This window comes from Corvus moneduloides, chromosome 23, assembly GCF_009650955.1.
Source record: "Corvus moneduloides isolate bCorMon1 chromosome 23, bCorMon1.pri, whole genome shotgun sequence".
NCBI classification, from domain to species: domain Eukaryota; kingdom Metazoa; phylum Chordata; class Aves; order Passeriformes; family Corvidae; genus Corvus; species Corvus moneduloides.
Window position 1 is genome coordinate 5,191,426 of NC_045498.1, and position 23,763 is coordinate 5,215,188.

At 64.9% G+C, this 23,763-nt stretch overlaps 1 protein-coding gene across 12 annotated transcripts in view; it reads right to left on the bottom strand.

Moving 5' to 3' along the window:
* Positions 1–2,992: 2,992 nt before the first annotated feature.
* Positions 2,993–23,763, bottom strand: part of ADGRB2 (adhesion G protein-coupled receptor B2) — a 64,034-nt gene continuing 43,263 nt past the window's right edge. For 5 of the 12 annotated variants that reach the window (XM_032132437.1, XM_032132438.1, XM_032132428.1 and 2 more), the window contains exons 4-32: positions 21,945–22,109; positions 20,285–20,449; positions 18,844–19,008; positions 18,032–18,196; positions 17,857–17,958; positions 17,347–17,453; positions 16,535–16,729; positions 16,372–16,440; positions 16,156–16,264; positions 15,935–16,081; positions 14,879–14,954; positions 14,707–14,809; positions 13,992–14,035; positions 11,920–12,046; positions 11,296–11,399; positions 8,283–8,385; positions 7,886–8,036; positions 7,574–7,643; positions 7,395–7,461; positions 7,186–7,271; positions 6,534–6,632; positions 5,677–5,848; positions 5,510–5,605; positions 5,343–5,382; positions 4,554–5,212; positions 4,250–4,285; positions 3,866–3,970; positions 3,672–3,725; positions 2,993–3,562 (exon numbers count right to left, since the gene is read on the bottom strand). In XM_032132437.1, the coding sequence (XP_031988328.1) occupies positions 3,368–3,562; positions 3,672–3,725; positions 3,866–3,970; positions 4,250–4,285; positions 4,554–5,212; positions 5,343–5,382; positions 5,510–5,605; positions 5,677–5,848; positions 6,534–6,632; positions 7,186–7,271; positions 7,395–7,461; positions 7,574–7,643; positions 7,886–8,036; positions 8,283–8,385; positions 11,296–11,399; positions 11,920–12,046; positions 13,992–14,035; positions 14,707–14,809; positions 14,879–14,954; positions 15,935–16,081; positions 16,156–16,264; positions 16,372–16,440; positions 16,535–16,729; positions 17,347–17,453; positions 17,857–17,958; positions 18,032–18,196; positions 18,844–19,008; positions 20,285–20,449; positions 21,945–22,109 (3,776 nt within the window). In that variant the 3' untranslated portion in view covers positions 2,993–3,367. Of the gene's footprint in view, positions 3,563–3,671; positions 3,726–3,865; positions 3,971–4,249; positions 4,286–4,553; positions 5,213–5,342; positions 5,383–5,509; positions 5,606–5,676; positions 5,849–6,533; positions 6,633–7,185; positions 7,272–7,394; positions 7,462–7,573; positions 7,644–7,885; positions 8,037–8,282; positions 8,386–11,295; positions 11,400–11,919; positions 12,047–13,991; positions 14,036–14,706; positions 14,810–14,878; positions 14,955–15,934; positions 16,082–16,155; positions 16,265–16,371; positions 16,441–16,534; positions 16,730–17,346; positions 17,454–17,856; positions 17,959–18,031; positions 18,197–18,843; positions 19,009–20,284; positions 20,450–21,944; positions 22,110–23,763 lie in introns of those variants that run through there. The other 7 variants (XM_032132429.1, XM_032132430.1, XM_032132432.1 and 4 more) reach the window with 7 other exon arrangements.

Sequence of the window (23,763 nt, forward strand, 5' to 3'; positions counted from 1 at the left end):
GCATCTCCATCCCTGCATCCCAGCGCTGGGATGGCACAGGACCCCGGCTCAGCTGCGTTTTCTCCTAAATGGTGACGGATCTATTTAGGCTGCAGTTTTACAAACGCGTGAGGGACGCGTGGAACCCCATAAAGTCGCTAATTAACAACTGCTGGTTAGGCACAGGCAGTAAATAAACTGTCGTGGGCAACCCCAGGGGCTCGGCTCCGCCAGTCCCGGCGACGTGGTGACAACGCTCCCTCGAGGTGCCTGCTGAGGTAATTAAGGGTAATTAAAGCAAGTGGGAACGAAAACGCAGCGAAACTTCTCTCGTTCCTGCGTTTGGGGTGATTGTTCACCTCGAGATGTTCTTTGTTTGGGGCCACCCAGCAGCGATGAACCCGGGACGGGGGCACTGCAGGGGGTTTGTGTGTCCTGTGGGTGTGGGGCACGGCCCCAAAACTGGCCCCACATCCCACCCCAACCCCACAGCAGAGCAGGGATGAAGGGCAGCCTCATCCCGTCCTCTCCAGCTCCCAGGATCCTCAATTCATCCGCAAAACGCTTTGGAGTGGTCACAACTGAGGCACCCTTCCCGTGCCTCAGTTTCCCTCACTTCCCAGGGTGCTCCCCTGAGTTGGTTGCCCCCAACCCAATGGCACAAAGCGACCCTGGCAGCCCCAGGGGTGGCAGCAGCGTGGAAAACTCTGCTCCACGTAGCTCCTGCTTCCCGTCGCTGTTCCGGTGCACGGGATCGGCGTTTCCAGAGGGGAAAAAGAAGCTGGATCCCGCCTCCCCAGAACTCTCCCTTGGAGCGGCGCCGAGCGGGGGGATGGAAAGCAGGATCCTGGAGCCCCTGCCCACCATCCCAGCACGGAAAAAGCAGAGGCACGCTGTGCTTCCAAGAAACTGCCACGCCGCCTGCCAAGAAACACGAGCCGGAGCAGAGCCCGACAATTTTAGGGCTGGAGATAATTTTGCCTCCGAGCCCGAAGCGTCACCGCGGCGGTTGTGTTACCCTGGGGCTCCCCACTTCCCACACCGAGCTCAGCCTTCCCCCCCTCCCCCCCCCCCCCCAAAAAAAAAGGCTCCCCAAATCCCGGGAATGAGGGTTGGGATGACGCCGTCCGGACCACGTTGGCTCGCAGGCAGCTGCTGGCCTGGACAAGGCACAGGAGGGAATTCCTGCGGCGAGGATTTCAGCGGTTCAGCATTAATTCCTGCACCAATCCAGGCACAATTCCCCCCCCCCTCGCCCCCTCTAATTCCAGCCGGGAAGGAAAACGCCTGCAGGAATTCTTTCCAGCTTCGCTGGGCCCTTTGAATCCGCGGTGCTAGAACAGCACTTTTGCCTCTTTTTGGAGAGATTTCTTTCGCGGAGGGCGAAGCTCCGGGGAGCTCCCGTCCCCCCGCGGCCGCGCAGCCTCAGAGCCGCTTCTCCATCATTTCCGCCCCCCAAACCGCACATTTTTGGCGCTGGGGGGACACAGCCTGGCTCCGACGGGAGCTGCAGATGGAAAATGGCTCCAGAGCTCCGGGATCTCCTCTGACCCACCCTGTACCCCCCATCCCGCAGGATTGGGGGCTGTCCCTTGTCCCTTATGCCGGGACACACCACGAGCCTGTGCCTCTCGCCCGGGCTCCGTTCCCTCGCCCCATCTGGCGTCTCCATGAGTAATGAAAGCTGCTAATTGCCAACAGATGCCCCAGGAAACCCTGACTCTGCCTCTCGCGGCTGTGTTTGGCTGGGAAGGAGAGGAAGGGAGCTGCAGCGGGCCCCGCATCCCCCAGAGCAGGGGGCAGGGGGATCCCAGTGCGTGGTGGCTCCCAAAAACCAGAGCCGGAGGATGTGGCTGCCTTTATCAGCAGAATTAGGGACCAGCGGGGGGACACCTGGTGTCCCTGACCCACGCCCTCCATGGGGCTGGGAGCCACGACTGAGCCCCACGGCAGCCCCCTGACTGTCACCCACAGTCCTGTCCCCCTGGCATGGGCAGCCAAAGCCCCCACGCTCGTGCAAGCCCCCTCCCCGTGCAGCTGGATCCCCCCTAGGAGGTGGCTGTGGAAGGACTTGGCTCCTTCCATCCCTTCCTCTTCACTCCCATCACCGCGTCGGAACCCCCAGCTGGCTTCTTCCTACGCCTCAAACCCAAACTGGGCGCTGCTGGGATGAACTGGGTTATGAAATTTAAATCGGCGCTTCCATCTTAACTGGGCCGTCCCTCGGGGCTGGGGAGAGACCCCCCCACTCCAAGGGTCACATCCTGTCCCAGTGTCCCGGCACAGGCGTGGGGGGGCTGGGAGCAACATCTCCTGTCCTGTCCCATGGTCCAAACTGGGCAGCGGCCACCAGCCCAAGCCAGGCAGCGTCATTTGCTCTTTCCAAGCCTGTCCTGTCCAAAGGAAGTCCTCAGGAAGCCCGAGAGGCTTTTCCCAGAGGGAAGGAATAGCCACGACCAGGATCTGCTCGCACCACGGCACAGCCAGCACCTTACAGCACTCTGCAGTGGGAGGGTTTTGGTGCCGTGATCCCCACCATGGATCAAAATCTCTCATCCCAGATGGGCTGAGAGCCACCAGGCAGAGATGTCCTCTCCTCCAGCAGCGCTTTCCTCACACAGCTCCTGCTCCGAGGTCCCCCAGCTCCGGATGCCGGGATGCTCCGGCAGCGCCGGGCAGCCCACCCGGAGCGGCTCCGCGCGGCGATTGCCTCCCAAGTTCCTAATTTGCTCACAGATTAATTACGATCTAATTACTGCTCCCGGCTCCCGTGATCAGATACTCATTTGCAACGCGTGGCTGCAGGATCAGCCCTACTCGGTGGATTTTGTGGGCAGGGGGGTGCAGACGGAGCAGGGGCGAAGCCACCCCCAGGCGAAGCACGAGGCGGCGGCCGCGGCCCCACGGCACCACAGAGAGTGAACTTTTATTTCCAACAACGACAGCACCTGCCCCGTGGGGTGGGGACGGTGGGGAGGGCTGGGAGGGGGCGGCCGCGGGGGTCCCGGGGTGGGGGGGGGAGGTCCCAGGGAGCGGCCGCTCGCGTGCACACGGTGCACGGCGTGAAGAAACATCCCGGTAGAAAAGAACGAAGGTCTGAGGGCCTCGACGGCCGGTCCTGCCCCGGGGTGGGGGTGCAGGCGTGAGCGTGGGTGAGCATTTTTGGGTGGGGGGAGGAGGGAGGGCTCGGGTCCCCTCCGCACCCGCGTCCGGGGGGTGGCAGGAGGAGGAACCAGGCGAGGACGGGTGGGAGTCGGCTCTCCCGGGGGGAGGGAAGCGGCTCCGGCCGGGCAGGGACCTCCCGGCTGCCCCGGAGCACGGAGCAAACCCAGCGTCTCGGCTCGCGGGGCCGCGCACGGGACGGAGGCGGCGGCGATGGGCGCGGGGCTCACACCTCCGTCTGGAAGTCGCCGTCGGCCGCGTCCAGGCCGCCGCAGGGGCTGTCCCAGTCTGCCCGGCACAGCTCCAGCCGGTCCCGCTGGGCGCTGGGCAGCGAGCCCAGTGTCATCGCCTTGAATGTGCTCCATGGCTTGGGCGGCGCGGCCGGAGCCTTCGGCCGCTGCTCCTCGGGGCTGGTCACATCCTGCGGGGTGAGGGGCAGCTGTGGCTCTGTCCCACTGCCCCGGGGTACAGTCACTCCAGTCCCGCCCAGGATGGGGTAGGACAACCCCCGAGGGGGCTCCAGGACTTACGTTGGCCGTGCTCTTGTCCCCGCCTCCCGACGAGACGCTCCACCGCTTTTCTCGCTGCGGAAAAAGCCCAGCGCTCAGCCCCGGCAGCGCCCCTGGGTGCCCACAACGTCCCCGGGGTGCCACAGTCCATGCAGGAGGAGGTGAAGGGTTCTAGGGTGCAGATCAGGGGCAGGGTGGGGCCTCCAGGACCTCACCTTGGAGGAGCCGGTGGACGGAGCCCGGTACCGGTCCAGCGTGTGGAATTTCTGGTTGAGCTCGTGGTAGAGCTCGGAGTGGCGTTTCCGTGTGTGCATCACCTTCTGCGGGGGCAGAGCAGAGCCTGTGGCCATCGGCGCTGCCCGCTGTCCCTCGGCACTGTCCCCATCCCTGTCCCCCTCCCTGCCTTCCTGGGGCATCCCAGACAAGCAGCAGAGCCCACTCCACGCTCATCATTGGTGTTCTAATCCAGAGCCAGCGCTTGTTACGGCCTGGTCTAAACCCCTCAGAGCTCAGGAGCTGCCAGCGGGGCAAAGGGAGTGGGGACACACTGCGTCAGTCCCCCACGATGGCACCGGTGACACCTCCACGGCAGGACTTACCTCGAAGTCCAGGTCAGAGTACCGCAACCTCTTCCTCTGGCAGGGGGACAGGCAGGAGCAGGGGGAGGAGATGGAGAAGAAAAGGGAAAGGTCTTTGCAGGTCCGGGGTGAGGGGAAACAAGGTTTGGGGGCTCATGCCAGCCCCAATCTATGCCCGGCTGGGGACACGGAGCTCATCCCACCAAGGGTGAGATGCCCAGTGGGGAGCACGGGGGGAATTCATGCAACCCTACACGTGCACACGTGTCCTGGCACACACGTCCCTCCCCACACGAGTGTCCACAGGCACCAGCCCCCCGCTCACCTCCAGGGACCCCACTTTCATGGCAGAGCCGGGCACCGTGCGGGGCATGGTGCGGCTGCGTTCCGACAGCTCCGAGGCCAGGATCTGCCGCACCGTGGGGTGCTGCTTGAACTGGAGGCCGTAGGGAGCCTTCACCGTCGCGTAGGGCTGGTTCAGGTTCACGTTGACGTGATCCACGGCCACAAAACCGGGGTAAGCATCCCCTTCGGCCGCCGGGCGCCCCGTCCCGCCGGGCACCGCCTCCTCTGCGCCGGGACCGAGCGTCCCCTCGTCCCGGGGGAAGGGCTTGAGGCTGCCGGTGCGGCGGGGCAGCATCATGTAGTCGCTCTCGCGGGGGGGCTCGGGAGCCCGGATCCAGCCGTATTCCAGGGGCCGCAGGCTGCTCTCCGTGCACAGGTAAACGGGACCCGGCGCCTCCAGGCCGAGCTGCTGCGCCGGCGGCTCGCCCAGCTCGGTCAGACCCGCCACCACGTTGGGCGTCATCTTGGGCACCTGCACCAGGATGCTGGCGGGGGGGATGTTCCCGGGCAGGCTGGAGAAGCCCAGGCCTCCCTCCGAGGTGGTGTTGAGCTTGGGGTCTTCGTCCCCGTCCAGGGAGATGCGGGACAAGGTGCCAGTGATGGTGGCGGGGTTGCAGGTGTTCACCTCTTTGAACAGCACTGTGGGCAGGGAGCGGGCTCAGAGCCAGCCCTGGGGGTCCCACGGAGGGTGGGGACACCGGAGAGACCCCCTGGCTCGTGCTGCCTGTCCCTCCCAGGTGTGGCACGGTGAGAACAGAGGAGAGCTCACCTGTCTGACACGCCAGGTCAACGTCCTTTTCAAAATCTGTCTATAAAAATCCAGAAAGAGGGGGGAGAGCGAGAGAGAGAGGAGAGAAAGAGAGGGAGAGAGACGGGGAAATGAAGCACCAAGGCCGGCACAGGCAGCGGCGGGGTCTCCAGGGGTGACCCACTCACCAGGATCTGCACCTGCCCGTTCTTGCAGGAGTCGGGCGAGTTTTCATTCTCCTCGCTCCTGCACCCCCCCATCTGACACTTCACCACGTCCTGGACCTGCGGGGACAGAGCCGGTCACGGCCACGCGGCCAGGGCTGTCCCCCGGCACCCCTCCGGGGCCGCCCCACCTCTCGGCGCAGGAACCCGTGCACGGTGATGATGACGAAGCCCTGGACGGAGTTGAAGACGGCGAAGAGGACCTGGAAGAGGATGGAGCGCCGGTCGGTCATGGCGAGCACGGCCGACATCCAGGTCAGCGCCAGCAGAGGCAGGACCACGCAGGAGCTCCACAGCGATGCCCTGGCGCAGGGAGAGAGGGGCCGGGGTGAGCCCGAGGGGCGGAGCTGCCCCGGGACAGCCCCCCGAGCACCGCCCTCCGCCCCCGCAGCAGCCCCCCGAGCCTTGCCCCGCGCCCCACAAGCATGGCTGGGGCTGTGTCACCCAGCTGTCCCCTCTTCCTCGGTGTCCCCAAGCCGGGAACTGAGGCCTGAGAGGACCTGTGGGCTCCAGCCCCCCAAGGTGTGTCCCTCTCCCCACACAGCCACAGGGTGCTGGGGGGGACGCGGGGCCACCGCCACCCTCCCGCGGCCACCAGAACAGCAGAGAGGGGACGGTTTTTTTTTCTCTTTTTATTTTAGCAGTAAATTTCGGGGCTGCCTCTGTCGTGACTAAACCCCCGTGAGCGGGGACCTCGGCAGCCTCTGGAGTTCACACGCCGGGAAGAGGGTCCCGGGGACACCCCCGAGCGCGTACCCCCACCCCCAGGCCAGAAGAGCCCCCCAACCCCAGCGATGAGGTGACCTGCCATGGGAAGCCATGCCATGCAGACGTGATGGGACACGCGCACCCCGCCCCGAGCACACAGCGTCACCCTTCCCCTTGGGGACCCCTGACCCGTCCCCAACCCCCCCGGGGCGATGCCCAGAGTGTCCCCCCGCGCTGTGCTCGGGGCGGGGGGCGCGGCGGGCGCGGGACGGGCACTAACATGGCACTGCTGGCGGTGGCGGAGGTCATGGCCGCGCTGGACACCACGCCGCACTTGGTGCATTTCAGCAGCAGGCTGCCGCACGGGGGGGGCTTGGAGCTACGAGCCCACCGCCCCCCCGGCGCCCCGCGGCCAGGACCGGGCCACGCGGGGGGGATGCAGGCACGGGGAGAGGGTGGGGGGAGCAAGGCAGGACGGCGGGGAGGGGGCGGGGGGGGATGGAGGGATGGATGGAGGGATGGATGGAGGGATGGATGGACGGACACAGGCAAGAAGCGAATGGGAGGAGGAGAAGAAAGAGAGAGAAGAGAGAGAGAGCGCCGGGTTAGTCGAGGGCGGCAGCTGTTAATGGCGAGGGGGGGTGGCCAAGCGGCAGGGGAGGGGGCGGGCAGGGAGGGGGAGCTGCGGCCTGCGGACCCCCCTTCCCCGAGGGAAGGAGAGGGGATGGCTGCCCCCCAAATTCTGCCCCTCCGGCAGCCCCCAACAAGGGGCTGCGGTCACCCCGGGCTTGGCCCCCGCCGCCCAGTGATGCGGTGAAATCTGCCCCGCCCTCAGCCCGCTGCCGGGGCACCTCCATGCCAAGCCCCCGGCAGGGCGCAGGGGGCGGGGGGCGGCCCCGGGGACCCCCCCCCGCGGGGTGCAGGGCACTTACCCAGCTCGCTGCTTTTTGGACTTATCTGAAATGCCGTCGCGGGACATGAGCTTGTTGAAGACGATGATGCCCACCAGCATGTTCACCTGCGGGAGGGCGGGCTCAGGGCTGGCACGGAGCCCCCCTGCCCGCGGCAGCAGCTGGCACGAGCCCCCCCCCCCCCCCCCCCGGGTGAGTTTTGGGGGGTCCACGGCTCGGGGGCAGCTCACCAGCACGATGACAGCAGCAGGTCCCACGAAGGCGTAGAGCAAACCGCCCTCCAGAGAGAGCCAGCAGCTGCAGGGGACCGTGGGTGGCGTGTCAGGGGATGGCCCTGTCGCCATCCCCAGCTCCCAGCCAGCCCGCAGCAGCCTCCGTGCCCCGCCCCGTGTCCCCTGTCCCCACGTACTAGCTCGCTGTCCCATAGCCTTTGGTCCGAGTGAAGCCGACAGAGACAGCGACCACGAGGGCTGGCAAGCCTGGAGAGGGGGGACACGAGGCTGGAGGAGCTGGAAGAAGGTGGCATTGTCCCCTCAACGCCACCCCAGGGGTGGGGACAGCGATGGGGCTCCTCTGACAGCTCCCCGTGGCCTGAGGCTGCCACAGCTGAGACACCTGGGTCTGCTTTCATCCCCTGTGCCTCAGTTTCCCCTCTGATGAGCCTGGGGGGTATCAGGGAGGGGCGAGGGGTGTCCCCTTCTCACCCGTGCCGGGCTCTTACCCCATCCCAAGCACAGGAAGCGCTTCCTGACCAGGCGTGTCCGGATCCGGCCGATCACCGCCAGGTAGGACTGCCAGGCCTCGGTCAGCACCCAGCAGAAGGACGAGAGGAAGAAGAAGTGGAGGAAGGCGGCGGTCATGGTGCACACACCCTGCGGGGTGGGGACACGGGGACATCAGGGGGACGCGGCCACGTGCCCGGCATCTCAGCGGTTAAACCCCCACGCCCGGCGAGGTTTGTGTCAAAGCCACCGGCGCGGGGGATTTAATCCCGGGATCGAGTTAATCCAAATCCAATCTGCTGCTGGGAGCCAGCAGGGGACGAAGCGAGTGGCCTGGGACCCCACTCCGAGGGTGGCAGGGTGGTGGCAGGGTGGTGGCAGGGTGGTGGCACCCACCTTGCTGAGCATCTGGGACTGGCCCACGAGGATGAGGATGTTGGAAGCCAGGATGGAGACGCAGAAGTTGAGCAGGATGATGGAGCGCTCCGACTTGATGAACCTGCGGCAGGAGCGGCATGGGGCGGGGGGGCCAGCCTGTCCCTGTCCCATGTCCCTGTCCCTGTCCCTGTCCCTTGTCCCTGTCCCTTGTCCCTGTCCCATGTCCCATGTCCCTGTCCCTGTCCCATGTCCCTGTCCCATGTCCCTGTCCATGTCCCTGTCCCATGTCCCTGTCCCTGTCCCATGTCCCATGTCCCTGTCCCTGTCCCATGTCCCTGTCCCATGTCCCTGTCCCATGTCCCTGTCCCTGTCCCTGTCCCATGTCCCTGTCCCTGTCCCATGTCCCATGTCCCTGTCCCTGTCCATGTCCCTGTCCCATGTCCCTGTCCCTGTCCCATGTCCCTGTCCCATGTCCCTGTCCATGTCCCTGTCCCATGTCCATGTCCCTGTCCCATGTCCCTGTCCCATATCCCTGTCCCTGTCCCATGTCCCATGTCCCTGTCCCTTTTCCCATGTCCCTGTCCCTGTCCCAGTCCCTTTTCCCATGTCCCTGTCCCATGTCCCTGTCCATGTCCCTTGCCCCATGTCCCTGTCCCATGTCCCTGTCCCTTGTCCAATGTCCCATGTCTCTGTCCCTTGTCCCTGTCCCATGTCCCATGTCCCTTGTCCCATGTCCCTGTCCCTTGTCCCATGTCTCTGTCCCTGTCCCTTGTCCCATGTCCCATGTCCCTGTCCCATGTCCCTTTTCCTGTCCACGTCCCTTGTCCCATGTCCCTGCCCCTGTCCCATGTCCCTGTCCCATGTCTCTGTCCCTGTCCCTGTCCCATGTCCCAGTCCCTGTCCCATGTCCTATGTCCCTGTCCCTGTCCCTGTCCCATGTCCCTGTCCCATGTCCCATATCCTTGTCCCTGTCCCATGTCCCTGTCCCATGTCCCTGTCCCTGTCCCATATCCCTGTCCCTTGTCCAATGTCCCATGTCTCTGTCCCATGTCCCTGTCCCTTGTCCCATGTCCCTGTCCCATGTCCCTGTCCCATGTTCCTGTCCCTGTCCCTGTCCCATGTCTCTGTCCCTGTCCCAGTCCCTGTCCCATGTCCCTGTCCCATGTCTCTGTCCCATGTCCCTGTTCCATGTCCCTGTCCCTGTCCCATGTCCCTGTCCCATGTCCCTGTCCCATGTCCCTGTCCCTGTCCCATATCCCTGTCCCTTGTCCAATGTCCCATGTCTCTGTCCCATGTCCCTGTCCCTTGTCCCATGTCCCTGTCCCATGTCCCTGTCCCTGTCCCATGTCCCTGTCCCATGTTCCTGTCCCTGTCCCTGTCCCATGTCTCTGTCCCTGTCCCTGTCCCATGTCCCTATCCCATGTCCCTGTCCCATGTTCCTGTCCCTGTCCCTGTCCCATGTCTCTGTCCCTGTCCCTGTCCCATGTCCCTATCCCATGTCCCATGTCCCTTGTCCCATGTCCCTGTCCCATGTCCCTGTCCCTGTCCCAGTCCCTGTCCCATGTCCCTGTCCCATGTTCCTGTCCCTGTCCCTGTCCCATGTCTCTGTCCCTGTCCCTGTCCCATGTCCCTATCCCATGTCCCATGTCCCTTGTCCCATGTCCCTGTCCCATGTCCCTGTCCCTGTCCCATGTCCCTGTCCCTGTCCCTGTCCCATGTCTCTGTCCCTGTCCCATGTCCCTATCCCATGTCCCTTTTCCCATGTCCCTGTCCCATATCCCTGTCCCTTGTCCCATGTCCCATGTCTCTGTCTCTGTCCCTGTCCCTGTCCCTGTCCCATGTCCCTATCCCATGTCCCATGTCCCTTGTCCCATGTCCCTGTTCCATGTCCCTGTCCCTGTCCCATGTCCCTGTTCCATGTCCCTGTCCCTGTCCCATATCCCTGTCCCTTGTCCAATGTCTCTGTCCCATGTCCCTGTCCCATGTTCCTGTCCCATGTCCCTGTCCCATGTTCCTGTCCCTGTCCCTGTCCCATGTCTCTGTCCCATGTCCCTGTCCCTTGTCCCATGTCCCTGTCCCATGTCCCTGTCCCATGTCCCTGTCCCTGTCCCATGTCCCTGTCCCATGTCCCATGTCCCTGTCCCATATCCCTGTCCCTTGTCCAATGTCCCATGTTCCTGTCCCATGTCCCTGTCCCTGTCCCAGTCCCAGTCCCTGTCCCATGTCCCTGTCCCATGTCCCTGTTCCATGTCCCTGTCCCTGTCCCATGTCCCTGTCCCATGTCCCTGTCCCATGTCCCTGTCCCTGTCCCATATCCCTGTCCCTGTCCCTGTCCCTTGTCCAATGTCCCATGTCTCTGTCCCATGTCCCTGTCCCTTGTCCCATGTCTCTGTCCCATGTCCCTGTCCCATGTCCCTGTCCCATGTTCCTGTCCCTGTCCCTGTCCCATGTCTCTGTCCCTGTCCCTTGTCCCATGTCCCTGTCCCATGTCCCTGTCCCTGTCCCTGTCCCTGTCCCATGTCCCTGTCCCATGTCCCTGTCCCTGTCCCTGTCCCATGTCTCTGTCCCTGTCCCATGTCCCTATCCCATGTCCCTTTTCCCATGTCCCTGTCCCATATCCCTGTCCCTTGTCCCATGTCCCATGTCTCTGTCTCTGTCCCTGTCCCTGTCCCTGTCCCATGTCCCTGTCCCATGTCCCATGTCCCTTGTCCCATGTCCCTGTCCCATGTCCCTGTCCCTGTCCCTGTCCCTGTCCCATGTCCCTGTCCCTGTCCCTGTCCCTGTCCCATGTCCCTGTCCCTGTCCCATGTCCCTGTCCCATGTCCCGTGCTGCCACTGCATGGGTGCTGTCCCGGGGCGGGGACAGTGCCAGGCCACCCAAGCATCTTCTCCCACCCAGGTTTTCCCTTCCCACCACATTAATCCCATTGATGCTGAGCCTTTCCCGGTGCCGCGTCCCCCTTTGTCACCCCCTCCCCACACAGCCTCGAGCCCCAGGTGCCCCCCAGGTCCCCAGGTGCCCTCGGGTCACCTCCAGAAGGCCGCGTAGATCACCAGCAGGGTCAGCAGGGCCATGCAGGACACGGCGCAGCCGATCATCAGTGGCACCGACGGCGTCCCCGAGGGGTCCATGGCCTGTGGGGACACCGGTGGGCACTGGCTGAGCCCACCCCCCACCCTCCCCACTGCTCTCTGCCAGCCCCCTGCCCACTCTGGGCCCTCCACCCCCTCACTGGGGACCCCCGAGTGCCAGAGGGGGTCAGTGGCAGCGGTGGCACATCCAAGGCGCCTTCCCGGGGACCCGTGCCCATCTCCATGCCAACGGGCGACGCGGGCGGAATAGCAATGGGGCGGGGGGCCAGGGATGCCCCCTCCCCTCCTGGCACACGGCAGTGCCCCGTATGGAGCTCTAGGGACTGTGGCAACCCCCTGCCCACACAAACCCACCCTGCTGGGGGTGCTGGGGGGGGTGGGACCCTTCCCCTGGCTGGTGGGGGACACCCTCACCGTCCAGTGCCCACCTCGTCCTAGCAGGAAATGCCGCCTGCCCATCCCCACCCTCCCTTAGGGACCCCCGCCCCCAGCCCGGGGATCACCCCCCACCCACATCGCGTGTCCCCAGCAGGCTCGTGGCTGTCCCCACGCTGTCCCCTACCAGGTCTCTGGGCAGCTGGGCGAGGACGGCGAAGGTGGCGAGCTGGCGGCACTGGCATTTGGTGTGCGCCGGGAGGGTCTCCAGGGTTTGGCAGCTCTCCGTGTCCCAGTTTCCCAAGCCAGCATCCCTGATTAATGGGAAGAGAGCGAGGGAGAGCAATTTGAAATGATCAAACACACGCAGCCCCTCGCGCCTCTCCGGAGTTAACCCCTTCCTGGCCCTGCCTTGGGGTAGGCACGGCAGGCGGGGAGGCACTGCCAGGGGATCCCTGCCCCGGGCTGATCTTGCTGGGAGCGGTGCAGCGCAAAGGCTTCAGGTTTAATCATCCCACACAGGTTTGGGAGGGGCAGGGGCAGTGCCAGGACAGGCAGGAGCAGCCCCAAGAGCCCCCTGGCACCTGTGTCCTCTCCCGGGGGGGGTGATGATTCCCTCTCCCTGTGGGGCCCCTCCTTCCATGGGGACCTTCCCTCCATGGGGTCCTCTCCCACCACGGGGATCCCCCATTTTGGGGATTCCCCTGCTATAGGGACCCCTCTGCCATGGGGACCCCTCCCGTCTTTGGGGACCCTCCTGTCATGGGGACCCCTCCACCATGAGGACCCCCCCAGCGAGGGAGCAGCGAGGGGGGTGACACTGCCATGCCCGGGGAGAGCAGCCCCAGCTCCCAGCACGTCGGGAAAACCGGGAACTGGGTCTGTGGCACAGCTGGGGACTGTCCTTGGGGCCGGGCTGAGACCTGCCACGCTCATCACAGCCGACACCTCCCCACGGGTTTGGGGGATGAACTGGAACCAGTGACCCGCGGGTACCTGGGCAGGGGGGCTGGCAGTGCCCTCCCCCACCCCGCAGCGCTGCCCGCCCCCCTTCCTGCCCTACTTTCCCTCATTCCTGCCAGCACTAACAAATCACATCTGGCAGCCTGGCGCGGGCGGCCCCGCGGCTCCGGGGCCACATCGATCCCGTGGGAGCTCAGTTCACCCGTGCCGGTGGGGCTGGGATACGGGAAGGGATGGTCCCGGCTCCCCGGCCCTGCTCCCCATCCCTGCTCCTATCCCTGTTCCCATCCCTGCTCCACATTCCTGCTCTCCCATCCCTGTTCCCATCCCTGCTGCCATCCCTGTTCTCCCATCCCTTCCCCCATCCCTGTTCCCATCCCTTCTCCCATCCCTTCTCCCATCCCTTCTCCCAGCCATGTTCCCATCCCTGCTCCCATCCCTGCTCCCCATCCCTGTTCCCATCCCCTCTCCCATCCATGTTCCCATCCCCTCTCCCATCCCTGTTCTCCCATCCCTGCTCCACATTCCTGCTCTCCCATCCCTGTTCCCATCCCTGCTCCACATTCCTGCTCTCCCATCCCTGTTCCCATCCCTGCTCCCCATCCCTGCTGCCATCCCTGTTCTCCCATCCCTTCTCCCATCCCTGTTCTCCCATCCCTTCTCCCATCCCTGTTCCCATCCCTGCTCCCATCCCTGTTCCCATCCCTGCTCTACATTCCTGCTCTCCCATCCCTGCTCCCATCCCTGTTCCCATCCCTTCTCCCATCCCTGTTCTCCCATCCCTTCTCCCATCCCTGTTCCCATCCCTGCTCCCATCCCTGTTCCCATCCCTGCTCTACATTCCTGCTCTCCCATCCCTGCTCCCATCCCTGTTCCCATCCCTGCTCTACATTCCTGCTCTCCCATCCCTGCTCCCATCCCTGTTCCCATCCCTTCTCCCATCCCTGCTCCCATCCATGTTCCCATTCCTGTTCCCATCCCTGTTCCCATCCCTTCTCCCATCCATGTTCCCATCCCTGTTCCCACCCCTGCTCTCCCACCCCTGCTCCCATCCCTGTTCCCATCCCTGCTCCCATCCCTTCTCCCATCCCTTCTCCCATCCATGTTCCCATCCCTGTTCCCATCCCTGTTCCCATCCCTGTTCCCATCCCTTCTCCCATCCCTGTTCCCATCCCTTCTCCCATCCCTGCTCCAATCCATGCTCCCACCCCCTCTCCCACTCCCTCCCAGCAGCCCCCTGGCACTGCCAGCCTGCCCTATCACCAGGGTGTCCCTGTGTCCCTGCCCCTCACTCACGTCCTCGAGTAGTCCCAGGTGACACACTGCGGGTGGGACGTGCCCTGCGGACACAGGGACAGGTTAGAGCTCCCCCCCAGCCTTACCCCCACCCCACGAGGAGATGTGGCACTTGGGGACATCCCCGTGGTGTGCCAGGGCCGGCATGTCCCCACTGTGGGCACAGGGACCAGTTTGTGGCCACAAACTTGGAGCTGGTGGTCCCTGCCTGGCTCTCAGTGCCTGCAGGTGACAAGGCTGGAGGGACCCACATGGGACCGGGAGGTGACGCAGCGATGGGACAGGAGGGTGACACATCGATGGCGTGGGAGGAGAAGGGGACACTCGTGGTGGTGATGAAGGAACTCGCTGGTGACACAGGAGGGTCGATGATGAAGAAGGGCAACACATGGTGGGAGGGGACACTCACGGTGCCAACGTGGGACAGGGACACTTGTGTGGATGACACAGAGGGGGGACACTCACAGTGACGTGGGAGGGGACACTTTCAGTGATGATGAGGGACAGGAGCAGTCACGCTGGTGTGGAAAGGGTGATGACATGAGGAGGGGGACACTCACATTGGTGTCATTGGAGGAGGACTCTCGCTTCGGTGATGTGGGAAGGGACATTCACGGTGCCATGGGAGAGGGACACTCCCACTGGTGCCATGGGAAGGGGGACACTCCCACTGGTGCCATGGGAAGGGACATTCCTGATGACACGGGACACTCACGTTGATGATGTGGGACAGCTCCACCAGCACGAGCGGCTCCGCGGGCCGGGTCGGCGGGCGCACCGTCACCGTCAGCACCTTGGAGGTGACGGCCAGGGGGCTCCTGAGGGGAGGGACACGGGCTGTGACAGGCCGGGGGACAGCAGGGGACACCGCGGGCGGCACCACTCACCTGGGCGGGGGCAGGATGAGCCCCAGCGTGCGGTACAGCACTGCCCCGATGACAAAGTGCGACGACTCCTCCGCTTCTGCAGAGAGAGCCACGAGCTCGGTGACACACGGGAGGGGGCACGCAGGGCACGCACGGGGCTGCCAGATGTGCGCCCAGATGTGCGCTGGCACGCACGCCCAGCCCCAGAGCGCAGGCGTTCACCTGCACGCGCCCGGGGATTCAGCTCATGGGTGTGTCAATGTGAGCCCACATCTGCACCAGATGTGCACTCCCGTGTGTGCACGCGTGCGCGCCTCCAGATGTGCACGCTCACACGCGTGCACGCCTCTACACTCCCAGATGTGCACTCACGTGCAGGTTCACACACACGTGCACACGCGTGCACAGTTCCAGATGTGCAGGCTCACACACGCGTGTGCACATGTGCATACCTCCAGATGTGCACACTCACACGTGTGCACGCCTCTACACTCCCAGATGTGCACTGCCATGTGCAGGCTCACACACGCGCGCGCGGTTCCAGATGTGCAGGCTCACCCGCGCGTGCACTCTCCCAGATGTGCACTGCCATGTGCAGGCTCACAGACACGTGCACACATGTGCATACCTCCAGATGTGCAGGCTCACACGCGTGTGCACTCTCCCAGATGTGCACTGCCATGTGCAGGCTCACACAGGCGTGCGCACACCTGCATGCTCCAGATGTGCACACTCACATATGTGCACGCCTCTACACTCCCAGATGTGCACTGCCATGTGCAGGCTCACGCACACATGCGCAGTTCCAGATGTGCAGGCTCACACGCGCCTGCGCTCTCCCAGATGTGCACTGCCATGCGCAGGCTCACAGACACGTGCGCACACCTGCACGCTCCAGATGTGCACGCCCACAGCACGCACACCTCCAGATGTGCAGGCGCACGCGTGCGCGCCATCTCAGATGTGCAGGAACGTTCGAGCACACGCACGCCTCCAGACGTGCACGCTCCCAGATGTGCGTGCACCTCCAGATGTGCACGCTGCCAGATGTGCGCCTGCCTGGGCACTCCTGCTCACCGGCCGAGGCGAGGCTCAGCACCTCCCTGGGGATGAAGAGCTTGTCCTCGGAGCTGCGGGCCCAGTCCTTCATCCCCCGCCGGCCCTTCATGGGGAAGTTGATGTCGCTGGACACAGCGGACACGGGCTCCCGCTGGATGCTGGTCACTGCCAGGGGACACACAGCGGTCACCTCCCGCTCCCGCCTCCCCTCAGGTCCCCACGCCCGCCCTGCCGCTCACCCAGGTTGTCCGTGACGATGAGGGAGCTCTGGAAAGCCTTCAGCGCATTCCCGACCAGGTGGATGAAGTCCTCCACCACCTTCATCAAGTGCACGGAGCCAGGAGAGACCTGCGGGAGACGGGAGCAGCTCCGGAGCCACCGGGATGCGCCACCGCAGTGAGGACACCCCCATGGTGGGGCCATCCCAGCTGCCACCATCCCCTCGTGCCACTCACCTGCTGGGCATCCTCCCACTTATCGCGGTTCTCCGCGTCCACCATGTAGCTCACCACCTGGAAGAAGCGCTGCGGGGACGGGGCTCAGCGGGGCTGGGGGCTGGGGACCGACCGACCGCCACCTCCCCGGGGAGGGGACCCTCGCTGTCCCCCTGCCCGCTACCTGCACGTCCTCGGAGGACGGGATGTAGGTGGCCCTCTTGAAGGTGTCGGTGACGTTGCGCAGGATCTCCACGGAGAAGAGCAGGTCCCCGCTGTAGTAGGTCTTGCGGGCCATGAGCTCCAGCAGGCTCCGCACCACCTGGGACATGCCCTCCCCTGCCAGCACCCGCTGGCCCTTCGCCAGGTGCTCCCGCAGCTGGTACGGAGTGGGGACAAGCGGTGTCACCTCCCAGCGCTGCTGAGTGTCCCTTATCACCCCCAGAGCCCGGGGGGACACTGCAGAGCTAATTGTGTTAATGAAGGCGGCTGTGGGATGTGAGGGGTGAGGGGGTCCACAGGGGTTTGGGGACATCCATGAGGGTCTGGGGGCATCCTCCCCATCGCAAAAGTCTTTTCCCAAGGACATGGGAATGCAACTCGAACACTCCAGCTCTAGGATTGGGGCCTTAGTCCAAGTTCATGGAGGTCTGGGGACATGCAGGGGGGTCTGGGGGCATCCCGGGGGGTCTGGGGGCATCCTCCCCATCCCAAAAGCCTTTTCCCAAGGACATAGAAACACAACTCCAACCAGGATCCCCCTCCAGCTCTGAGATGGGATGCCTGCTCCCACCCCACAGGGGATTCCATGGGAGTCTGAGGGAACCTTCCCATCCCAAGAACCATTTCCCAAGGACACAGCTTGGGTGGGGTCCCCTTTCCCAACCCACCCAGGGAGCCCTGCCTCAGTTTCCCAACGTGGTGCCCAGATGGAGAAGTGATGTGGCTGTCAGGGGGACAGGGCACAGAAGGGGCCGTGCCAGAGCGGGCACCTACTGAGAGATGCAAATATCTGTACTCATGGGAGATGCAGCGGGCGAAGCTGGGCACACCCCAATAGGCAACCCCATGGGGGCTCAGCAGGCACCGGCGGCTGGCAGACCCTGTGACAGAGATTTGGGATTGGGGCTGGCACTGGAATCACCTCCCAGCACCCCAATGCCACCCGCAGCCCCCTGTGCTGCTCCAGGTCAGAGGGGTTTCGGAATGCTCATCCCTGATGTAACCCAACACCCCTGCCCTGCTCCAGGTGTCTCGACCCCAATGTCACCCTCTGCCCCTGGGGCTCTGGGGTGGCTCAACCCAAATGCCACCCACGATCCCCTACTCTGCTCCAGGTCAGAGAGGTTTGGGCCACTTGTCCCTCATGCCACCTATCGCCCCCGGGGTTTGGAGGTGCTCGTCCCTGATGTCACCCACCACTCCCTGCCCTGCTCCAGGTGGCTCAACCCCAATGCCACCCACCACCCCCTGCCCTACTCCAGCCTGGGGAGCGTCTGGTGTCACCTGTGGCATTGGGGGGACATTTGTTGTAGATGATCTCCCCGGCAGCCGTCTTCTTCCAGGTCAGCAGCATCCCGTACTCGTCCTTGCACATCTCGTGGTAGGCTGGGGGTAAAGAGGGCGGTCAGCACTGCCCAGATGCGGGGTGAGGGGCGCTGGGGTGTGGGGTACCCCATACCTGGGCACTTCTTCTCATTGCAGGTCTTCACCTCCTCGCCGGTGCCCTCGCAGGGGTAGCCCTGCATGCCCGTGCCCTCGCACATGCGGAAGCGCCGCTGCCAGCCGGTGTCGCAGGTCTTGGAGCAGAGGCTCCAGTGGTTCCAAGGACCCCACTTGCTGTCTGCTGTGAGGATGGGGACACTGTGGGACACCCGGCTGAGTGCAGGGAGAGCGGCACCCGCGGGGACGGGGATGGGGCACCATCGGCGCTGCCCCCCGCGCTGGGAGCCGAAATCCCGCGGGGTGTGAAATCCATGGATCGGTGCCATAAATCTCTTTTAGAGCAGACTGGCATCCTGGTGCAGATGCCCCTCACTCCCTGCCACCATCCACAAACACCACGGCACCGACGCCACCGCCTCTCCCAAAAAACAAGGAGCGTCTCAAAGGACACGATGAGGACCTCATGGTCCATCCTTTGCCCAGTGTCCCCCATGCCCAGAGCCGTCCCCAGCCCCATGTGCACACGCGAGAGATCACTCGTGCTTGAACGCCCCAAGCACGGCACAACCCGCAGCCACCTGGCACCGACGGGTCCCCAGCGCGACCCGCTCGGAGAACAGCGCCAAGCCCCAACTCCTCCAGCTGAGACGTGCCCGGTGATCCCTGGCATCACCCTCAGGCTCCTGCTCCCCCGCAGCGGAGGGGGCTGCCAGCACCCCGGGTGTCACCGGCGGTGACACCGCGGCGGCGCGACGGCTGGGCCGCGCTGGGTGCCGCGCCCCGCTGCGTGGCCGTCCCCCCGCTCCCCCCCAGCGCGCGGGGCCTTACTGGGACAGGTGGGGTTGGAGCACTCCCGGGCGTCGGCGTGGGCCCCCCGGCACTCGGCCCAGCCGTGGGCCGAGACGCTGCACTTGCGCGTCCGCTGCTGGGTGCCGTTGGCGCAGGTGACGGAGCAGCGGCTCCAGGCGCCCCACTCCAGCCACTGCCCTTCCACTGCGGGGACAAGGAGAGCGCCGTCAGCTCCCACTGGACAGCGGCCGCTCGGCCGCGCGGCCCCGGCTCGCCACCGGGCTCACCACCACCGGGCAACGGGTCCAACCTACGGATGTGCCGGCTCGTCCTGTGCCCGACTGGACAGGCAGGGCTGGATCCTGTCCTGGGTGGGGGGACTGTCACTGGGACTGGCCCCCCACACCGGCTGCACCACAAGGGACACGCTCACAGTGGGGATCTGGGTGTTGCTCCCATCAAACTTAGCGGTTTTGGCATCCTTGGCATGGCTTCCAACCAAACCCAGTGTCCCTGGCATGGGTCCTGCCAAACCCAGCATCTCTGGCATCGCTTCCAACCAAATCCAGCATCTCTGGAATTAGTCCTGCCAAATCTAGAAGGCCTGGCATCGCTTTCCACCAAATCCAGCGTCCCTGGCATCGCTTCCAGCTAAACCCAGCATCCCTGATATCACTTCTGGCCCAATCCAGCGTCCCTGGCATCGCTTCCAGCCAAATCCAGCATCCCTGGCATCAGTCCTGCTAAATCCAGAAGCTCCAGCATCACTCTCCACCAAACTCAGGATCCCTGGCATTGCTTTTTGACCAAATCCAACACCCCTGGCATCGTTCCCTGCCAAGCTCAAGAGCTCCAGCAGCATCTCCATGGAGCTGCCGTGGCCAAAGCCGTGTGCCACAGGTGCCACATCCCTGTCGGACCTGCTGCAGGAGCAGCTCCCGAGCTCCCTCCTGCTCTGAACTCCCTGCCAGCCCCCCACTTCACACATGGGGTCTCCATGGGGACACCATCCAAGACATGGTGTCCCTGTCCATCACCACAGAAACCCCACAGCCACCACCACGGCCACTCCTGGCATGCAGGAGGAAGGGACAGATGTAGCGCTGCCACCCACGCCTGGACAGACCCTGCAGCCGACCCTATTTGTCACCTCCCTGTGTCCCACAATGTCCGTGTGCCACCCCAGTGCCAGATGCAGCAGATGGGTAGGAAAAGAACCCCCTCCTCTGGACCCCTGCCCACGCTGGGGTCTTGAGACCCCTGTACAGCCAACGGCACCGGTTTTCCACTTGGATTTCCAGCGGAGACAGGAGGGTGCACCCCACGTCACAGCACCCCTGTGCCCACGGGCTGTCCCAGGTCCCCATGGCAGTGCCACCTATCCCTCACAGCACCGGGAGCGTGGCCCTGGCACTCATCCGGTGCTGTCTCCTGGCATTCCCGGCGGGAAGAAGGAGCGTGGGGAGAGGGAGGTACTGACCCGGGCAGATCGCGATATTGCAGGGCTTGGCCTGCAGCTCGGGGCCCTCGCAGGCCTTCCCTCCGCGCCGCGAGGCCACGCAGCGCCGCGTCCTGGTCCTGGCCCCTCGCCCGCAGGTCACCGAGCACAGGCTCCACGGGGACCACTCCTCCCACGCGCCGGGAACTGCAACACAGCACAGCCGCGAGCTCCAGCCTCCTCCTCCTCCTCCTCCTCCTCCTCCTCCTGGCACCAAGGGGTCCTGGCGTGGCAGACCCCTCATGCCCTGCCCGGTCCCCGGCACCGCCTGCCCCGTCATCATCCCAAATCCCTGAGCTGGCAGCGGTGCTGCTGCCGCTCCCTGCCCTGCTCCAGCCTCCCCTTTGGGGTCCTGGCACTGGCGGCGCACATCCCCCCCCAAAGCCACACACGGGTCACCCCAATCCATGTCAGCACACAGAGCACAATCTGCCCCTTGCATCCGTGGGAGCTCAGCGCTCCCGGGAAAGGATCAGGGACCATCCTAAAGGATGCTCCGATGTCCTCGGAGTGCCAGGATCGGGCTGCACTCCCTGGTACGGAGGGGAGTGGACACTGCATGTCCTGGAGGTGCAAAGCCCGTGAAACATCCCAGGTTCAGACAGGGCAGTGATGCCATGAAGATTTTTTGCCTTTTCTTTTATACCCCTGTTATACCTTTTTACAACTTCTGTATTCTCAGTGCTCTTTGCCTCCATTCTTGGACTTGTTTGTCAAGCTGAGAGACTCAACATTTTAGAAGCTTCGTAGCCAGGGATCAGTGTGCCCCAGAGCCCAAGGTCCTCTCCAGAACACATTCTGTAAACTCAGATAGAACCATCCAGGGGAAGGCTCCTTGGGGAGGGGGAGCTCACTCGAGCCTCTCATTGGGGAATCTTTGATAGATCTGCTAATTAGTAACACCTATAATGATATACCCGATCTTTGGGGACATACTCGGTGGGGTGCATTTCAGTGCATTCGACCTGGACGTGTGCACCTAAGGGTCCTTAAAATAAATACCAAGGTAAAATCCCTTTCCCCCTTCTAACTGTGTCTCTTGATTTTAAGACCAGGAAAAGGCATCAGCAGTGCGGCTGCTACTGTGGCACCCTGAGGTCCCTCTGATTCCCGTGTCCTACACGAGACGCACGGACACCACCACGGACACCAAAGGGAGACCTCCAGCATCCTGCCTGTCACCTGCCTCGAGGCACTGAGCAGCTCAGCCCCCTCCTGCCCCACGTCAGGAATGCCAGGCTCCAAATCCCCCGCACACAGTCCTGGGGACATCCAGGAGGAGCCCACAGTTCGCCAGGAGAGAGGATGGAAAGGAGCTCCCGAGGCAAATCCCCGGCAGCAGCACCGCTGACCGGGCACAGGGGGCACGGCACCCCCTCCAGACACCTCCCCTGTGGTTTTCCAAGAGGAGCTCCAGAGGATGGAGGGATGTCAACAGGGCTCGGAGCATCCCAGCACGGGGTGGGCACCACAACCATGCCAAGCCACCCTCCTCATCCACCACAGCAGCTAAAGGAGATCCCAGAGATGTCCCAGTAACGCAGTCCCTCTGTCCCCACCCGCCTGCTCAGCCCTGCGGGGAGCCGGCAGCTCAGCCCCGCGGTGTCCCCGGTGTCCCCGGTGTCCCCGGTGTCCCCCGTACCTGGGCAGGTGGCGGTGTTGTTGCAGGTGCGGGTCTCCCGGAGCAGCCCGCTGCACAGCGTCCCGTAGGGAGAGGAGACGCAGGAGCGCGTCCGCACCTGGGAGCCCTGGCCGCACGTCAGGGAGCACACGCTCCACTGAGACCACTCCTCCGCCGCCGGGTCCCCTGAGGGAGACAGGGAGCCTGAGAGCCCGGGGGGACACGGGACATGCCACCAGTGCAGCCCCACAAAGGGGACAAGGAGGTGGGTGGGTGGCACTGGTGAGCACAGGGGTGAGGATGAGGTGGTGTGGGTGACAGGGGTGACCTTGAGGGTGTCAGTGAGGTGAGGCCACACGGCTCTTTAGGCTCGGCACCAGATCCAGCTGGAGGAGGGATTGAGGCATGGGATCACAGCTGGCGTGAGGGACAGGATCCACAGCAGGCGGTGCTGGTAGGGCGGGCAGGATGGGCAGTGGGCAGCACAGGCAGCAGGGGCAGGGCAGGCAGGGTGGGCAGCGTGGGCAGGAGATAGGATGGGCAGCATGGGCAAGGTGGGCAGGGCAGGAAGGATGGGCAGCACGGGCAGCATGGGCAGGGTGAGCACCATGGGCAGGGTGGGCAGCACAGGCAGGGTGGGCAGCACGGACAGGGTGGGCAGCACAGGCAGCACAGGCAGGGTGGGTAGCACGGGCAGCACGGGCAGGGTGGGCAGCACGGACAGCACGGACAGGGTGGGCAGCACGGACAGGGTGGGCAGCACAGGCAGCACGGGCAGAGTGGGCAGCACGGACAGGGTGGGCAGCACGGGCAGGGTGGGCAGCACGGGCAGCACGGACAGGGTGGGCAGCACAGGCAGGGTGGGCAGCACGGGCAGCACGGGCAGAGTGGGCAGCACGGACAGGGTGGGCAGCACGGGCAGGGTGGGCAGCACGGGCAGCACGGGCAGAGTGGGCAGCACGGACAGCAGCGGCAGCACGAGCAGCAGCGGCAGCACGGGCAGCACGGGCAGCACGGACAGGGTGGGCAGCACAGGCAGGGTGGGCAGCACGGGCAGCACGGGCAGAGTGGGCAGCACGGGCAGCACGGACAGGGTGGGCAGCACGGGCAGGGTGGGCAGCACGGGCAGCACGGGCAGAGTGGGCAGCACGGGCAGCACGGACAGGGTGGGCAGCACGGGCAGGGTGGGCAGCACGGGCAGCACGGACAGGGTGGGCAGCACAGGCAGCACGGGCAGGGTGGGCAGCACAGGCAGGGTGGGCAGCACAGGCAGGGTGGGCAGCACGGGCAGCACGGGCAGGGTGGGCAGCACAGGCAGCACGGGCAGAGTGGGCAGCACGGACAGGGTGGGCAGCACAGGCAGCACGGACAGGGTGGGCAGCACGGGCAGGGTGGGCAGCACAGGCAGCACGGGCAGGGTGGGCAGCACAGGCAGGGTGGGCAGCACGGGCAGCACGGGCAGGGTGGGCAGCACGGACAGGGTGGGCAGCACAGGCAGGGTGGGCAGCACGGGCAGCACGGACAGGGTGGGCAGCACGGGCAGGGTGGGCAGCACGGACAGCACGGACAGGGTGGGCAGCACGGGCAGGGTGGGCAGCACGGGCAGGGTGGGCAGCACGGACAGGGTGGGCAGCACGGACAGGGTGGGCAGCACGGGCAGCACGGGCAGGGTGGGCAGCACGGGCAGCACGGACAGGGTGGGCAGCACGGGCAGCACGGACAGGGTGGGCAGCACGGGCAGCACGGGCAGGGTGGGCAGCACGGGCAGCACGGGCAGGGTGGGCAGCACGGGCAGGGTGGGCAGCACGGACAGGGTGGGCAGCACGGACAGGGTGGGCAG